Source organism: Thamnophis sirtalis, unplaced genomic scaffold (genome assembly GCF_051295495.1).
Source record: "Thamnophis sirtalis isolate CommonGarterSnake01/CBP01778 unplaced genomic scaffold, rThaSir2_p1.2 scaffold_6, whole genome shotgun sequence".
Taxonomy (NCBI): domain Eukaryota; kingdom Metazoa; phylum Chordata; class Lepidosauria; order Squamata; family Natricidae; genus Thamnophis; species Thamnophis sirtalis.
The window spans coordinates 79,735,107-79,753,570 of NW_028261386.1; the positions used below are offsets into that span (position 1 = coordinate 79,735,107).

General features: G+C 36.3%; 2 protein-coding genes across 7 annotated transcripts in view; both read right to left on the minus strand.

Moving 5' to 3' along the window:
• Positions 1-1,009, minus strand: part of TIAM2 (TIAM Rac1 associated GEF 2) — a 227,818-nt gene extending 226,809 nt beyond the window's left edge. Inside the window, exon 1 of the mRNA XM_087718253.1 lies at positions 991-1,009. The gene's annotated coding sequence lies outside the window, so the exon portion shown is untranslated. The remainder of the gene's footprint in view (positions 1-990) is intronic.
• SCAF8 (SR-related CTD associated factor 8) overlaps positions 1-18,464 on the minus strand; it is a 192,827-nt gene that overhangs the window by 144,338 nt on the left and 30,025 nt on the right. For 4 of the 6 annotated variants that reach the window (XM_087718261.1, XM_087718259.1, XM_087718257.1 and 1 more), the window contains exons 7-20: positions 15,959-16,135; positions 15,337-15,419; positions 14,556-14,670; positions 12,462-12,593; positions 11,608-11,720; positions 11,302-11,495; positions 9,924-10,024; positions 9,450-9,563; positions 7,445-7,601; positions 6,462-6,592; positions 5,533-5,677; positions 5,037-5,090; positions 3,455-3,667; positions 991-2,632 (exon numbers count right to left, since the gene is read on the minus strand). In XM_087718261.1, coding sequence (XP_087574387.1) covers positions 1,005-2,632; positions 3,455-3,667; positions 5,037-5,090; positions 5,533-5,677; positions 6,462-6,592; positions 7,445-7,601; positions 9,450-9,563; positions 9,924-10,024; positions 11,302-11,495; positions 11,608-11,720; positions 12,462-12,593; positions 14,556-14,670; positions 15,337-15,419; positions 15,959-16,135 — 3,357 coding nt within the window. In that variant the 3' untranslated portion in view covers positions 991-1,004. Of the gene's footprint in view, positions 1-70; positions 2,633-3,454; positions 3,668-5,036; positions 5,091-5,532; positions 5,678-6,461; positions 6,593-7,444; positions 7,602-9,449; positions 9,564-9,923; positions 10,025-11,301; positions 11,496-11,607; positions 11,721-12,461; positions 12,594-14,555; positions 14,671-15,336; positions 15,420-15,958; positions 16,136-18,464 lie in introns of those variants that run through there. The other 2 variants (XM_087718262.1, XM_087718256.1) reach the window with 2 other exon arrangements.

Sequence of the window (18,464 nt, forward strand, 5' to 3'; positions counted from 1 at the left end):
GTTTAACCTGTCACATCAGCATCTACAATTTTCTTTCTATCTAAAGAAGATTAAATATGAAATTGCATAACCTAATTCATTTCATTTTATTTAACTGTCTACATTCTGTGAGTGCGTGCGCATGCACTATCACACACAGAAACAGTGGTATCTACATACAGTTTTACACAAATATTTACATACATATATTATACACAAACTAATGTGATTCCATGATTTTTAGTAGAAAGTAATATGCCTTTGTAGCATATATAATTGTTGCACTAGTTTTACAAGAGCATTATAAACCTTTTGCAACAATTAAAGCACAATTCAACCAGAATGTTATAGATTGTATATAAAAAATACAATACCTAGAGTGCTTATCAAACAAATAATGTTTTATTGGCATCTAAAAAAACATTTAAAACTTATGTTATTTTTTAACTCATTGCTGTACGAGGACAGATCATGGACACTTGTTTGAGAAACAGAGGCTATAATGCTGAAATTTCAAAAACACACCATCTCTGTATTATTTATGCTCCTTTTCTGGACCAAAACTGAGGGAACATTTAGTATCACAGCTCTGCCTATGTTTTAAAAATTTGCAGCAGCCTAGAAATCTGGATAAGATATATCAGCGCCTGTTTTCAAGTATAACAATTTCTATGGCCAACCTTATAGCATCTTAAAAAATCAAGTTCTTCCATAGGAAGTCTTTTTCTTTGTTTGACAAGCTGTAATTTATCCTTCAGAAGTAAAAACAAGTGGGGAAAGTTTGCATTTTGCCAGGAAAAAAAAACGAAAAAAGAAAGACAAACTTTACCTACCATGTTCAAATTAAAAACAATATTCTATACAGGTCAGTTGTACAACTATTTAAGTGAAAGATGAACATGAATATTAGATTAACTTAATTCTGGAAGAAAAAAATGAACTACTAAGGTCCAGTCAGCCATTCATCTATTACAGAGAGAGATGACAACTTTACAAAAGGTATCTTTTTACCTACTGAGTGATGATTATGTCCCCTCAGTTTCTGTGCTTTCTACCACTGGTTCATTTTCTAATTCAGCTTCTGTGTCACTCTTCTCTTTTTTTGTCTCATTTGAAGTCGCCAACTTTTCATAAAGTTCCAATTCATCCTGCACTTGCACAGCAGATGGCTGATTCTCTGTCTCTGGGTTTTCACCGTTAACTTGGGGTACACTATCAACTTTTTGTTGAGAAGCACCACCTTCAAAATATTCAAACGCTCTTGGATGTGGAGGGGGTATCCAGTTGTTCTGTGTTCTCTCTCTCCCAAATCTGTTTCCATTAATTTCTCTACCAAAATTAAAATCTCTATCATCCCTGTCCCTTTGTCTTTCCCATGGTCTACGACGGTCATCAAAGTCTCTGTGAGCATCTTGTTCAAGTCCTCTGTTCCAGGTAGGACCACTTCGAGTTTCAAATCTGTAGTTTGTTTGGCGATATCTCTCTCGAAAGTCCTGGAACCCCTTGAGACCACCATATATAGGAAAGTTCTGGTGTTCTCTTTCATCATAATCTCCTCTTTGACCCCAATGTTTTTCTGAGTTGAAAGCAAAATGCTCTCTTCTTAAATTATCGATACCTGGCCTTCCAAAGTTCTCCCGTAAATCTATATGTGGCCTGATAAGATGTTCTCTTCCATCTATAGGTGGTCGACCTAGACCTTCTCTTGGATCTAGTGGTGGCCTTCCAATAGAATCCCTGATATCTACTGAAGATGTTCGATCTCTACTTTCCACTGGAGGGAATCGATAGTCTCTATCTCCTTCTTGTTGAATGCTATCTTCCCCAATAGGCAATCTTTTATCTGGGTTAGAAATATCCATATTTTGCCTACTGGAAGTTGCAAATGACCTCTCTGTTTGAGCAAAAATATCTCCTGGAAGGAAAGGAACTCTAGGTGGAGGAAGGGATGGATCAAGTATGGCTGGAGGAGGAACTGTACGTTGGGGTGGCATCCCAGGTTGCAGTAGTGGAAACCTAGGACCAGGTGGCTGTGGCATTAATCCCGATCGCATTTCTACTAGAGGAATTCCATGCAACCGTTGACTACCCATAGTTAAATGGGGTAAATTTTGAATTCCAGTGGGTGGTTGTAGTCCCAACAGGCCAGAACCACCTGAAATATTTGGCGGTGGTAATCCCAACAGTCCAGAACTACTTGAAACTATTGGTGGTGGCAATCCTAAAATTGCAGAATTGCTTGATACAATGGGTGGCTGGAGTGCTGTCAAAAGCCCAGAACTACTTGATACAATGGATGGCTGGATTCCTGACAAACGTCCAGTATTATTTGAGACTATGGGTGGTTGCATTCCCATTAAAAGGCTGGAGCTGCTTGAAACATTTATGGGCTGAAGTCCCGTCAAAAGCCCAGAGCTACTTGAGATACTTGGAGCCTGAACACCTGTTGTAAGACCAGAGCTATTTGAAGCCGTGGGTGGTTGAATTCTTGTCAAAAGTCCAGAACTGCTGGAGACACTGACCGGCTGCACAAGTCCAGCACTACTTGAGACATGGGGTGGCTGGATTCCCCCTACATGCCCAGAACTGGTTGTGATACCAGATGGCTGTACTCCCTCGGTAAGTCCAGAACTGCTTGAAACGTCATCTTGAACTAAAATACAAAAATTTAAATCAGAGAATTGAAACAACATGCCTAACTAATACTTTAATAGTTTAATTATAGTCAGATTAAACTAAATTCAACATCTACTGGTTGGTTTCGCATTATAATCTGCAACAATATCTATTTAAGGAAAAGTAAACAGTATTTCTTACTGAAGAATAGCTTATAAAATAAATGTTTAGAAAAATTGTAAGCTTTTAAATATTTTATCTAGAAAACTATAGGGAACTAAAAAAAGAACTAGAATTTGGCATATCATTTTCCTATCGTCTTGTATGTTTGAGTAAATAGAAACTATTTAAAAATATGTTTAAAGCGTTTTAATTATTTGTATGATATTAATATTAATATAATTCAGATTAAATGAACAAAAAAGTATTATGGCAATATAGTGATGAGTTAATAACAGATCTTATTGAAAACAGACCACTGCTGGAAAAAAACATAAATTATATTGAAACTGGGCTAATAAACAACTTGTTATGCTGATTGTATTTGCTATTCTTCTAGTCAGTCAGTCAGTCAGTCTGTCTTTAGCTCTTAAAAACAACAGGTTAAGTTCAATACTCTCTCAGAGGTGACATCTGATACAGGACTAGAATTCTTGAAAGTTATGACATTCCTACACTATGCAAACATATGTGTGTGTGTGTCTTTGCATATGCATTTGTCCATGTACATATATACATATATACATACACACACACACACACACACACACACACATACATATACACACACACACACACACACACACGCACATGCAAGCACACATATAACTCTCCCAAAAGGTTTTATAATGCTATTTACCAGTTCTGTTTTCGGTAGAAGAGGTCTGAAGGTCAGCACGAAAAGATCCTTTTTCATCTAATTCTGAACTGTTCTTTGAAAGAGAAGAAAAGACACTTCCGGCAGATAATGTTGGTGTTGTAAGACTATTAGAAACAGTACCACCTGGTAGAACAAGGCTGCTAAAATCTTTCATTGATTCTTGAGCAATAGTCAGCGACGGTTGTACAAGAGCTGTAAATCAATACATATGCAATTAATGCTTGTGCAAATCTATGTATGTCTTTCTAAAAGAATCCGCTAGTATGTTAATCAAACTCTGAAACTTCTGAAACTCTGAAACTTGCTGAATAAAAAAGTAATCACAAATAAGTTAAAAATATAATCTTTAAAACATCCGAGTGAAGAATGTTATTAGAAAACCCATCAAAATTATACAGTTGGATTATAATTTTAAAAAATTCTAATTATTACTCATCAATAACAATAAATACAATCTATTACCTATTAATTTGGGGCAGTTAATACAGATAGGGCAGCATGAGCCTCTTGGAATCAAACAGAAAATAGTTTGGTTATGTGCCTTCTCTAAGTGGTTTACAAAATTAGCATACTGCCCCCAACAATTTGGGTTCTCATTTTACCCATCTTGGAAGGATGGAAGGCTGAGTCAACCTTGTTCTGCAATTCTGCCTGATATTAACTGTTGTTTTAAGAAAGAATTAAGTTCAGAGTTCATAGAATAGGTAGATGATACTCTGGTTATTTCCTTTTACAGGCAGAAATGCCAAAACCTCTCTGTAGGAAGCACTACTGTGATTTTAAACACAAGTACTATTAAGTTGACATTATGCAAGCGCAAAGACTTCAAGATGTAAGTCCTACTATAGGAGTGCAGAAACAAGGTTTAGATCGTCGTGAGCTTCTTTTCCACATCATACCAGATGAATTCCCTTCCATGCATGAAGAAGAGCTGACATCTGCAAAGGGTGCAGAAACAGAGCTTAGATCTTCATGATTTAAGCTTCTTTTTCTGCATCCCATGAAAAGATGACAGCTCCCCTTAGCGAGCAGCTCTTCCAGAGATTGCGAGCCCTCTCAGAAGGCAGTGGCAGACTTTCTGGATAAAGCAACATAGAATATTGCTAATGGCAATCACATGATCCCAGGGCGCTTGACAACTGGTTGTAACAACTCACTTAATGACTGTATTGCTTTGTGATAGAAGTTACAATCCAAACTGTAATTGTGAGTCAATGACTTCCTGTACAAAGAAATGTTATCTACAAGAAAAAATCTTAAATACTGGATTCCTATTTTCTCTATTCTAATCCTAACCCTAACACAAATTGGAAGTCTTGTTGGAAAACATCTCATACAGGACAGGACTGTTTATATACAGTTCGTGATAATGCCTGTACAGGTGCCATCCTATATAATACAGGTAAACCTGTCCACTTATTTAAGAGTAGCAGGAATTCAGTTCTAAACTATATAATGTTATTTATAAAAATAAATCCAATGTTAGTCAATTCAACCAATGGTTTTTTTCAACTGTGACAGTTTTATTGGAATTCTGTAAACAAAAGTTAAAACAGCTTACATGTTGGAACTACTGGTGGTGGAACAGGTGGTGGAACAGGTGGAGGCATGAAACCTAGAAGAAACAAAGAATAAATATTAATAGACAAATCTATTAAAGTTTATGAAAAATAGAAAAACTTAACTGAATTATAAATATGTTCAAGCATATATTATCTAATTCAAGAAAGTATTGTAATTAAATGCATATTTACAGATATATATGGAAATAAGATCCACTGAATTAAACATTGCCACTTCACTATGCAAATAGATGATTACAGATTAAATTAATATTTTAAAATTAAGGAGAGTCATAGATTCATAAAGCTGAAAGGGATTTCTTAAGCCATTGAATCCAAATCCCTATTCACAAGATTGGACGCTGCTTTGCAAAGAGGGGACCAGAGCATTTCTGGCTAATTATGCAAAATTTTCAGCAAATGTAAACGTAAGGAAAATAAATAACAATGCCAATACATTTTGATATCTATTATAGAATGGAAAGATAATTTTACCAGGAGGTGGTTGTGAAGGATTAAAGCTTGCTCTCAAGAATGGAGGCGGAGGAATTCCACTGTAACCAGGTGGAGGGACAGACATTGTAACAGGAAACGCAGGTGGAACTAAATTAACAGCTGGCACAGTTGGAGCTACAGGCATCTGTTATAATGGGAAAATATTTCTGTTGATCTTAAATCCATACATGGTTATGAGAACAACATTTTATAGCTTGCAAGTTATCACAGAAAAGCACGTAGGAAGGACAATGTAATATTACTTCTGTCATGTAAAAGTAGTTCTGTCTCTTTAAATTCAGATTCAGTCTTTTAATAGTTGCCCAACAAGTGAACTTCTAGAAAATCCACATAACTACTCTTCATTTTATTTCCAAATTCTCTCTCTCATCAGTGAAATTGAACACTTGCCAGTTAATTCCCAAAATAACTCTGGATGAATTTAAAGTTTTTTTTAAAAAAAATTATCACATTTTTAAACTGTTCATCTCCTTCACAGAGTGATTTACTATATACAAGAAGAAAATCGTAACTTTTTTTTTTTTAGGCAACTTGCCATGGTATATTTCCCAGAGTTTTCTCCCTCTTACTTTTTCTTGTTGAGATTATTTTTTACTACATACATTTTGGGAACCTCCTTAGGAAGCAACCAACATGGCATGTTCCTGAAATGTCTGAGTGGAGTTCTTTGTTCTATGTGTGAAATCAATGCATTTTCTGTCTTGTGCATGGTTAACTTCACAGAGTTTTTTCACAATAAAAGGAAAAAATATGTCTCAACAAATTGCAAATATCAGACTCACTGAGAAGATACAAGAAGATATGATATGCATCTAATACAAAAGTAGAGGTGTCAATCTAATCAATAATCTGAATATTCTTCACTACTGGAAGAAAAGTGTGGTAAGAAAATGAAATATAATACTAACCTGTAACATAGCGACAGACTGTGTGTAAGTTTCTGTCTGTGTTGTGACAACTGTGGTTTTCTCAACGGTTGCACTCGGGGTTATCTGTACATTCTCTTTTACAGTTTCTGAAATCCTTGTACTTTCCCATTCTACACAAAACAGTAACAGACCAGTGTTTTAAAAAACACATTAGAAGATAATAAGCATTTCTCTACTAGCTACGATACCTACCTTCTCACAATAAATGGAGATTGAAAAATATGTTTTAAAAAATAATAATCTTGGATTAATGTTTGCTCTGTTTCTAAGAGTGTGATAGAAAGACTGATCGGTGTATAGTCAAAGTTTAACACTATTTAAAAACTACATTTTTAAAAAGTATGTATTATTAGACATGTACAATATTTGAATCAAAATCACATCTTTTGAGAGATTTAGATATGTTATATGTTTTTCTTGTTTCTTTTCTTTGTATGTTTTTCTTGTTTCTTTCTGTGTATCAAATTAAGTCAAGCCAAGCCAAACCAAACCGCAGTTTTTGACAAAGCATTATTTTGTAAGTAGCAATTAATTTCTCCTATTTACAAATTCTCTACAATTTTGGACTAAGGATATATCTACACTAAATCTTACATATTATGAAGTATTATTTAATTAATTAATTAATTAATTTCCTTTGGAAACTAAATAATTAGTAAATTAGATTACTTACTAAATAAATAAGCAAACAAGTTTATTTATTTAAATAAATAATAAGCAAGTAAATTTCATTTGGAAACTAGCATTTATCCCAGTTAGACAGAAATTTTCTACAGATGTCACAAAGTGGAACTGTGATTCAGCTTGATTGCCAATCAAGTAGTCAACCTAATTCTTAAATAGCCTGAGAGGAACAACACTTGTATAGCATTTTTGGATTATTGGAAACACGTTTCTCTGGAACAAAATATGAAAAGACAAAAATAAAGTTTTAATTACAAAGAATTTTAAATTGTTCTTACCACTATTTACTGTTTCCTGGTCAATCATGCCTCCTTCTGCAAAGCCATCTAAATCATCCATCTTAACTTTTTCCCAGGGTATATATGATACTCCAAGATCTGCATCCCAAAACTGTTTGTATTCAGTTTTCACCCCTTTGTTTAAAGCCCATGCAATCTGAAAATAAAGCAAATTCAGTTGTGGTGGAAACAAAAGTACAATAATCTCTACAACGCATCATAGCGTTGTTTATTTTTATACAGCCTGATCGACAATTCATTTGCTGAACAGAACATACTTGCAGAACAGGAAAATGCAGTGTACAAATACATTGTAATAATATCTTTTATTTGACATTAAAAGATGAATTCCTCATCATGAAATTTCCTTTTTATAAGAAAGGAGATATCAAAGTTACATAGCACAGAAAAACATAGACCAATCTGTTGATCTATAAAGAATCTTCCCCGTGCTTGTCTTAAATTATTTCGATATGTCAGCTTTTTCTGCCGTAAATGCACCAGTAAAGAATTTTAAAGTTTTCACTCCCAAAGAATTTGGACATTATTCTTCCCAATCTCAGCCTTACTGTTTATCCAAAATTTCTAGTTATGTTTTACTATTTTAGAGGACAGTTTTTTCCCTTCTAATAATCAGACAATAAATATTTTGAATTCATTTTAAATTGTTCCTTTTCTATTTTTGGATAACATCTCCTCTTAATTAGAGTAATTAAAAATGCATTCTTCCGATGAATTATTTCCTAGAAGCATTTTTTTCCAATAGTAGAAATATTAAAATATACACATAGACATAAAAATCTATACAGAAACTTATTATATTTGTTTCCTGCCACAATCCCTTAAGAGAGAGAAATGTAGAAATGCTAGAACCTGGACAGTTAGCTGTGCTTTGTTAGTTTCCCTATTCATCTGTCACCTATGCTCCAGGCATCGTTCCCGCTGCTTCATCTTCCACTAAAGCCCAAGAGCTGCCTGGATTAGCCAGTGGAATGAGGCCATTCAGGAACAAGAGTCTGAGTTACTTCTTGCAAGTGGTGAAATAGACAGTTTATTGATGGATTCACCGATCTAGCAGACAAGTCAAATGGACCTGACCCTATGGATAACACAGGTTGCTGATTTAACTATGACAAAGGAGCAATTGTAATACCTTCCATATCATCCAGATCATAAGATAATTACTCCAAAGCAAAAATTAGATCTAAATCATGGCCACCTATGTATGCAGATCTTCATGAAACTCCTAGGCTTTCTTAGCACTCATTGTTTGGATTTATGTTCCACCATAAGACATGGTGGCACAGTGGTTAGAATGTAGTACTGCAGGCTGCTTCTTCTGACTGCAATTTGGCAGTTCAAATCTCACCAGGCTCAAGGTTGACCCATCCTTCCATCTTCTGAGGTCGGTAAAATGAGAACCCAAATTGTTGGGGGCAATATGCTGACTGTAAACCACTTAGAGAGGGCTGTATATATTTCTAAGTGGTATTGCTCTTGTTATTCTTGCAAACTGATCAACGTATTATTATAATAACCATATGAACTCTAACTGGGAGAGGGAGTCAGCTGGTAGTACTCACAAAATTGAATAGTGCAATTTCTTGTTAATATACTATATCCTCATTATTCCAGGAATATAATTGGAGGTTTGACATGTTTGTCAACGCTGAGGGACTGAGTCAAAAGCTGGGAAGCCCTAGCAACAGGGGTGTGTCCTAACAGTTCTGACAGATTCAGTGCAATCAGCAAGCAGACGAGGTCAACTCATTCCTGGAAGCTATCTCCAACAAGATGGAGAATAGGCTGAGAAACACACTGACTTGCTCAAGTCTACCAGTGAGTTTCTATGGCTCAGGATGGATTTGAATCTTGCTGTCCCCAGTTCTAGTCCAAAAACTTAAGCACTAACACAGTGGATTTCCTTCATTATATACAAAAACCACACGATTATGATAATAATTATAATTCATACTGCATATAAGCAGGACCATTGAATGTGTACCTTAATAATTTTAGATCCAATTTTGTAGGATCCAGAACTTAGTTTCTGAAGAGCACGATAAGCATCTTGCCTATGAACCATACAGACATATGCACAACCTCTGGGAGGGATCATCTATAAAATAAAAACAAAACAAGGGAACAAATAAAATTAAAACAAAAAATAATAACTGAGTTTCAGAAAACCATTTGCAGTAATAAATATTAGCAATTCCTCAATTTCTTTTGTTATACTCCATGCCATTCTAAATGATCTCCTGAAATTCATGAGAAATATTTTAAGAAGCACAAATGGAGAAAGAAAAAATATCTTATTGTGTGAACAAAATTTATATTTCTCTGCATCCAGCCCCAGAACCTCTAAATACTTTTCTTTTAAAATAAATCATATAAAACTTCCTCTTATGAAAAATAATTTTTTTATGAAAACTCAAAATTACCATTCTATTTATAAATTACAGATTACTTTACTTACATTTATAGATTCTATTTGTCCAAATTCTTCAAATAAATTGGTTAAATCTTGCTGTGTGGCTTTCTTGTCCACTTGCCCAACCCAAAGCGTGGTACTGCAGACTGCCGCAACAAATTATAATGGCATAGGTTTATATTTTATTCATATCATTTGTCATTTATCATCACTACAATCTTTTATTGTCACAGAGGGAAAGACAAGCTGAAACAATTTACCACTTGCCTATATGTAGAAATCAATACAATTATTTAATTTAAAGAAGTGGAAACGGAAAATGCTAACAAAATCCTGAAACACTAACTTTTTATGAAAGCTGCATATAACTAGGAATACTTTAATACACATAAAAAGCAGAGACATGGGGAGAATACAGAAATATTATAGATCTGGTTACTATTAATGCAGTGATTAACAAAGAAATCAAAATCAATACTGAACAAAAGTATGTTTGAAATAGCAGGTGATGCCATGAAAAGTAGTAGTAGTAATCTTTAGTTCTTCCTTCCTCTTAGAAACCATTTTTTTACCTTCAAAATTTTTATTGAAGCTCCTACAAGAAGTTAAGGAGAGAAGAATACAATTCCCGTCCCCACATTACAGAAAAAAAATCCAGTAAAAATTATTTATAATAATATGGAAAGCTATAGTGGTCATATCACTGAATATTTATGAGCAACTTATTTAGCTTCTTGCGATATATTCTTAAGAAATGTTTTAAAAATGCTTTCATTAACATTAGTTAAATGTATCTTAACAATACACCCAATTTATTGATTATAATAAAAACATATTTATATCAAATCTTGCACAAATGTTTTATACCATGCATATATTACTAAAATATTCTGTGCAGACAAACTAACAAAATGGATAGAAATGGGAAGTAACTAATTACAGAAAAAATAAAATTAATTTAATAATATTTCTTCCACAATAAATATCACATAGGAGAAGCTAAGTCCAAGAAATAGAAAGCAGTTCTTAATTCTAAGTTGACCCTGAAACCCAGGAAGTCTCACTATATTTAACAGTACTATTTAGCATAGTGCTCATCTTTCTACAGAATTATATATCTTTTGTGGCACGGATCTTTGTGGGTCAGGATCTTGTAAGGTTAATAATAATAGTCAGTAGTAATAATTCTGCTTCTCCAGTTTCTCCCTGGTTCATACATTTTAGAGAGTGTTATCCCAAAAAGTAAAACTATTTTGCCATGGATTATGCTGAAATTTACCCCAAAAAACTATTTAAGGAGTGGTAATGTAATTTTAATGAAAGGAAATACAGTCATTTAGAATCTCAGACCAGAATGAAAATGTACTACAAACATTTTAGAAAATACCCATACAAATAATCAAATAAACCAGATAATACATACCACTTAGTGTTTTTGATCGGACAGGAGGTAACCCTTTTTTCTGTCTTTCTTTTTCCCTTTCTCTAGCTCTTCTTTCACTTGAATATGACCTTGATGACTTCCTTTTTCTTTCTCTTGATCTAGAACGTGAGCGCTTTCGGTGTTTACGCTTTCGAGAACCAGACCGTGATCTTGACCTTCTTTTTCTTGGTGACCTGTAAAATAGTTAGTTAAATTATGTTAATGTAAAACATAACTTTCATAACAAAAACAAAATATGGGTTTTAAGCATGAAGACAAGTATCTTTGTAATAAAGTTACAAAAACCTCGAACGTGATCTTGAGCGTGTTCGTGATCTTGAAAGAACTGCTGGTTTCTTTTCTTCTTGCTCAAAAACTTCTTGTTCTACAACTTCCTGGACTTCATCTATATCCATGTCCTAAAAATAGGGAAGAATAGGGAAGAAATGAGATGCCAATATATTCATTCTTATCTACATTTGTTTATGGAGGTTGGCCATGCCTGTACCCGGTTTAGTGAAGGGGAAAAAAAGTCCCAATACGTCACGTGACAATACGAGTTTGACACCCCTGCTCTAGAGTCTAGGACCATGATGGCGAACCTGTGGCATGCAGAGCCATCTCTCCAGGCACGCGAGCCATCGCCTGTTGCTCTTCCAGGTTCCAGCATGCTGGCCAGCTGGTCTTCACAAACACAGGAGCACCAGAACAGCAGCTGCCTAGTGCACTTGCATGGGCTGGGAAGATGGTTTTCTGATTTCCGGCACGCATGCACACCGGCCAGTGCACCAGAAACCAGGTGGCCGGTGCACGAGTGTGCCGGAAATCGGAAGATCATCTCCCGGTGCATGCATGCACACTGGGCGGCTGCTTTTCCAGTTTCCAACACGTTTGTACACACACTCTCATTTTGGCACTTGGCTGAAACACTGGTCTAAGAAAATCTTACTCAATGTATCTTGATGTGTCCTTATTGTGCTCATGGACAGAGCATCCTGCTCCTCAACGGATTATATTATGGCATCAAAACTAATGTTAATCATTTACATTTACATTCCCAGTAAATAGGCACACATGAGATTATAGATAGTATATAGTGTTTATCTTACAATTTTGTGATCTCCTAAATTCATAATTTAAATAGAAATACTAAAGTTTACCTGTTGTTGAACATCCATTGAATTGTCAAGCTTTGTTTCCACTTCTAAAAACTGTTGGTGACTGCTGTCTTGTGAAGGTGATGCTGAATGCTCAGAACCAAAATTTTCTTCTTGAGTTTCCTCAGGGCTTACCTGCAGTGAAGAATATTTACATTATTTTTTTAGCATCAAACTCTGCAATGTCTATCTGTCTGTCTGTCTCTCTACCTCTCTCCCTGGGTTTCAATAACTAGTACATATTTTTTTCTATAAGATGATGTACTGTTGGTATTTAACACCAGATAAGTTATCTAAAATGTATAAAGGCATGTCAAATGAATGTTGGAAGTATAAAAGTAAAAAGGGAATTTGTAATCATCTATGGTGGACATGTGATAAAGTAAAAAAAAATTGGAGTATGATTAATTTTTTATACAGAAAATTTTGAAAATGAAGATAAAAATGAAACCAGAACCTTTCCTTTTGGGCTTAATAGAAAAAGAACTGGAAAAAAATTAGAACTTTGTTATTATATATGTTGACAACAGCAAGACTATTGTATGCACAAAAATGGAATGCCACTTCGATTCCTACTATGGACGAATGGTTGCAGAAGTTGATGGAGTTGCTAAAATGGCAAAAATGACTATTTTGATTAAAGAAAAGAACATACCATATTTTTGGAGTATAAGACATGCCTTAGTTTTTGAGGAGGAAAATAAGAAAAAAAAAATCTGCCTCTGCCTACCAGCATCCATCGCTATTCATCTGGCTAGCGTCCTTAGCAAACAGCCTGATCAGCTTCAGCACATTAGCATGATTCAGCATGAGCAGCTGACTGGTGGGTGGATTGGCCTCCTGGAATACTCCCAATCAGCTGTTCCCACAGGTGAACTTTAGCAACATGTTCGCTGGTTGTGACCTCTTTGGGGCTGATATGCAGCTTCAAAAACACAGGAGGCGAAGTGAGGAACTGGTCAGACAAGGCAGCAGCTGTTCCGGGTTGCCATTTTGGCCTCTGTGCCTCACATTTTCAGCCTCCGAACGCTCAGTTTGAGACCAGTTCAAGGCTGCAGAGATCACTAAAGCACATCACCACCGATCGCTGCCTGAAAACATGACAAATGATTGTGCTCTGGCAATCTCTGCAGCCTTGAATGGGTCTCAAACAGAGTGTTCGGAGGCTGAAAACTCAAGGTGCAAAGGCCAAAAACACAAGCCATGGAGTGGCAATCCCTGCAGCTTGGAACAGGTCTAAAATGCCATGCGTGGAGGCTGAAGGGTGAGGGCTAGCGGGTGGGCGGGGCTACATTCGGTGTATAAGATGCACCCAAATTTTCACCCTCTTTTGGGCGTGGAGTGGGTCTTATACTCTGAAAAATACGGTAAGTACTTTTGTTTCCACATGGAGACCACTTCTGAACTTCGTACGTGACGTGGAAAAGAATGAAACTCTGAATTTGGGTTTTACTGATTAGACTGGTAGATCTTTATAGAAATGGCTTGTTCATATTATTATGAAAAAGCAAAAACTTGTGATTTGATGTTATTTTACTGTAACAGAGAGTCTCAAAAGTCAATGCTTGCTTTTCTTTTTCTTATCTTACCACACTTCTCTTTCCCTTCTCCCCCACACTGCTTTTCTATTTACTTTGCATTTTTTATTTTATAATACTTTATAACTCAATACAAGTGTTAATAACCAGTAACTAGTACATAATTTGTATTATGGAATATGTTTGGAATTTTGGATAATATTAACAAACAAGCAAACAAATGAAACAAGACTGCAAAATTCAGTCCTTTATTTCAAACCATAGCCCTGAAACTACAGAGATCCTAAGTTGAAATAGACTGTTAGGCATAGAAGTTAAAATGCAAATATAAACAAGTGACGTATAAGCAATTGTTATACTGAACAAAAAAAGGGGGGGAGGGAGAAGGAAAAGGAAGCTAATGCTGAGGGAAATTCAAGAGGGCAAAACAAATATACTTTTTTTGAATTTCTAAAGTAAATAACATGTTGTTTCAAAAAGTTATAAACCTAAAGCCATATGGTTAGTTTAGAATTTTTTAAAAAATGCAATATTTTCAAAAGTAAGAAAAATAATATACCTTTGGTGGCTGCTGATCTAGAAGCTGCTGCCGAAGATGTTCTAAGTTTTGTTGCTGTAGTTGTTCAGCTAGCTGATGAAAAAGTGAGTTGTTCACGGATTCAGATACAAGGGGCCTAAAATAAATAATTTATTACAGTTACCCTATTGTTTACATTAACTGTATAAACACATTCAGAATTCATTATTTAAAGAATATAACAGAACTTTGTAGAACCAGAATTTGATGTTTTCTCAAAATGTGGTGAGAATAGGAAGGGACAAGAAGACTAGCTTGATCTAATGGGCTTATAATGGGATTCCAGTATTGTTGTAGGTCATATTGCACTTTATGTGGTAGGGAGAACCCAACACTATGACTTTTAAACAACAACTTATAAATTAATATCTTAAATAAACCCAACTGCTGAGTTAAGAAATTATGGTTTATCCTTAACAACTCTTCTCTTCCTTCTTCCCTCTTTCTCAGATGTAAAAAAACGATTGACAAGAATATTTTAGTAAGGTTGAAACGTACTGGAAATCTCAAGTAGGGGACATTTGGACTGTCTGGATTTTTTTAAAAAAAGCAAAGCATTTAAAAAATAATAATTTCCATAACTTCTTCTCCTTCACCAGTTAATGTCACAAATACTCCAAAAACATTTTGCATATGTGAAAAGCCTCTGGATTAGGAAAGCAATTAAAATCAGAAAAATTGGACTTAACTGCAGGTTTACTTTGCAAATAAGTTCAAATTAAAATATAAAATGAAATGCGTACAATCACAAATTAAGACTTACAATTGAGAAGTTGGAGTTTCCTTTTTGGACTCTTCATTCAAATCAGCTTCTTCTCCAAAATCTCCAAACCTATCTATCAGCTTCTAGGAACAAACGAATTATGCATTAAAAAGGTATTGTTGAACAAGAAAGGCATTATTTGAAATCAAATATTTCTAATAGATATATTTTGATGTTTTAGATATACTTATATATTAACTGTAATGAATAAACTATAACACTATGACACTAATGTACAAAAAAATCTTTCTAAAACAATACTTTATGTCTTGCTTATATGTATTACCATAGATCTAAAACAATTACATAAATATAAAAACCAAAAATATGTTATGCATACTTAATTGGGATCACAGTAATTGATGTAAATTATCTATATGTACACCAAAGACATGACGTGTTATTAAAATTAGAAATTATAAGATAGACTTTGATAAAAAGACAACTATGAGTATGACTAAGGGTCTTAGGTTCATTTAGTGAATGAAATCCCTCTGTACTTCCCATCTAATATTGTAAAGAGAAATTCTCTGAAATGAATCAAACAAAAGGTTCTACACTGTGGAGAACTTAATATAACTTTAATCAATATATTTTGTTTAGAAATCTTATGAATAACTACCTTGTTAAAAGAGACACTCTGTTCTAGTGGATTGAGTGTATTTGCTGCGGCGGCGGCGGCTGTAAGTTGAGCAGTGAGAGCCTGTAGCTGAACAACGAGACCAGCATCTAGTGCTTGAAGCAATGATGGTTGTGGTTTTTGTTGTTGAATCTGCAATGTCTGTATTAACTGCTGAAGCTGAAATGGAGTTCGGGAAAAAATAGTTTTGCTATAAATAAAATGTGAAATTAAGCATCCATTCTAGCACGGCTTTCAAAGATAGGACAAATATTTCAAATCAAATTTCAATTCCAAGCACATAATTCCTAATTTTAAATTTTCAAACGTTTTGTAAAATATAAGCAATTGTAAATGCACTTACAAAAGAAACAGCATGGGAATGTATGTCACATTCAAAGAGAGCATTTTGCATTTAATTTGGCATAGATGTCTGGTGAGGACATGGTGAAACAGTAGCCATGGATGGATGGATGGATGGATGAAAATAGATAGATAGATAGATAGATAGATAGATAGATAGATAGATAGATAGATAGATAAAGAGAGATAGATAGATCGAGCTCATCGTAGCTGCTCCTTGTGACTACCGAGTTTCCCCGAAAATAAGACAGGGTCTTACTTTTTTACCCATAAAATATGGCTTGGGCCTTATTATCGGGGAGGGCTTACTGTTTTGGGTTGCCGGGCAGCTGCTCTCTTGTGAGCGGGCTCCCAAAGAGCCGGGCACAGCCTCAGGGGCGAATGGCTGCTGCGCTGTCACAGCAGCTCAACACAGCAGCCATGAAGTGACCACGCTCACAAGCAGCCACCCGGCAAACCCCCTTTCCAGCCGGGCAGAGCGCCATTCACTGACCAAGGGATATTGCCAAGCTGCATGAGTGTCTGTTCGCCACTGCCTGGCTCCCATGGCTGGAAATGCCAGTGAATGGCGCTGTGCCCAGCTGGAAAGGGGGTTTGCCAGGAGGCTGCTTGTGAGCGTTGTCACTTCATGGCTGCTGTGTTGCACTGCTGCGACAACGTAACACAGCCGTTCGCCCGAGGCTGTGCCCGGCTCTGGGAGCCCGCTCACAAGAGAGCAGCTGCCTGGCAACCCCCCTCTCCAGTTCGGCACAGCGCTGCTCACCAACCTAGTGGTATCCCGAAGGCGCCAAGCAATGCGAGCGCCTTTACCCCCCTGGTTCCCACGGCTTGGCACCTTCGGGATACCACTAAGTTGGTGAGTGACGCTCTGCCTGCTGGAGGGGGGTGTCCAGGGGCTTATTTTCAGGGTAGGGCTTATATTTTTGCTCACCCGAAAAATGTGGCATGGCCTTATTTTCAGGACATGTCATAATTTTGGGGAAACACGGTAGACCACAGGAACCGAAATTTTAGTGGTCAGCTTATGTGAGCAACTGAGAGTTAAGTGATTCCAACTAAGCTCACAGTTGTATATCGTCTATATGGGCATAATACTTAGCTGGGCCTCATTTCTTAATCACTTTTGGAATTATTTTTTTTACTGCTTTTGTTTTTTTTCAGAATGGCCAAGTTCCCTGGGTAAGTTTTCTCATTAACAAAATTTGTTTCAAGTACAAGTTTAAGAATTTAGAAAAAAAATTACTTTATGGAATAAACAGCAAAAGTATTTAGAACACTGATTCTGGAAAGTTAAAAAGAGACTAAGGGTCTAGAAGGATTTGAAATAAGTTTTTGAAATTAATTATAAGAATCCTTCTCATGGGAAATTGTTGTTTGGATTCCTTAAGACAAAAAACATGGGAATTTGAAAGCTGAACCCTAGAGGAAGTTAGAAAAAACTAAACATTACAATTAAAAAAGAATACCTAAAGTCAGCTTTTAAATTCAGAATGGAGCAAAATATTTTAACACTGAATATTTTCAAGGAACCGTGCTTCCCCGAAAATATGAGAGGGTCTTATATTTTTTTGACCCACGAAATATGGCCTTGGGCTTATTAAAGGGAAGGTCTTATTGTTTTTGGGTTGCCGTGCAGCTGCTCCCTTGCGACCAGGCTCCCGAAGAGCCGGGCACAGCCTCAGGGTCGAATGGCTGTGTTGCGCTGTCGCAGCAGCAACACAGCAGCCATGAGATGGCCATGCTTGCGAGCAGCTGCCCGGCAGCCCCCCTTTCCAGCTGGGTACAGCGCCGCTAACCGATCTAGTGGTACCCAGAAGGCACCAAGCAATGGGGCTCTGCACGACTGGAGAGGGGGGTTGCACAAGCGGCTTTTCCGCTCCCCACTCACGCGATTCGCAGGCTCACAATGCCCTTGGCTAACTCTGCAGACCCAGGGCATCTCCGCTGCTGGCGCACCCGCCGCTTGTTTTTTTTTTTCCGGCTTTCAAAGCATGGAGGACAGATGCCACTCTGGGAGTACGCACTATGGTAGCATACAACCATAGAGTGTTCTTCCAGAGTGGCATCCATCCTCCATGCTTTGAGAGCCGAAAAAAAACCCCAACTGGCGGGCGGCGCCAGCAGCAGAGATTCCTTGGCTCTGCAG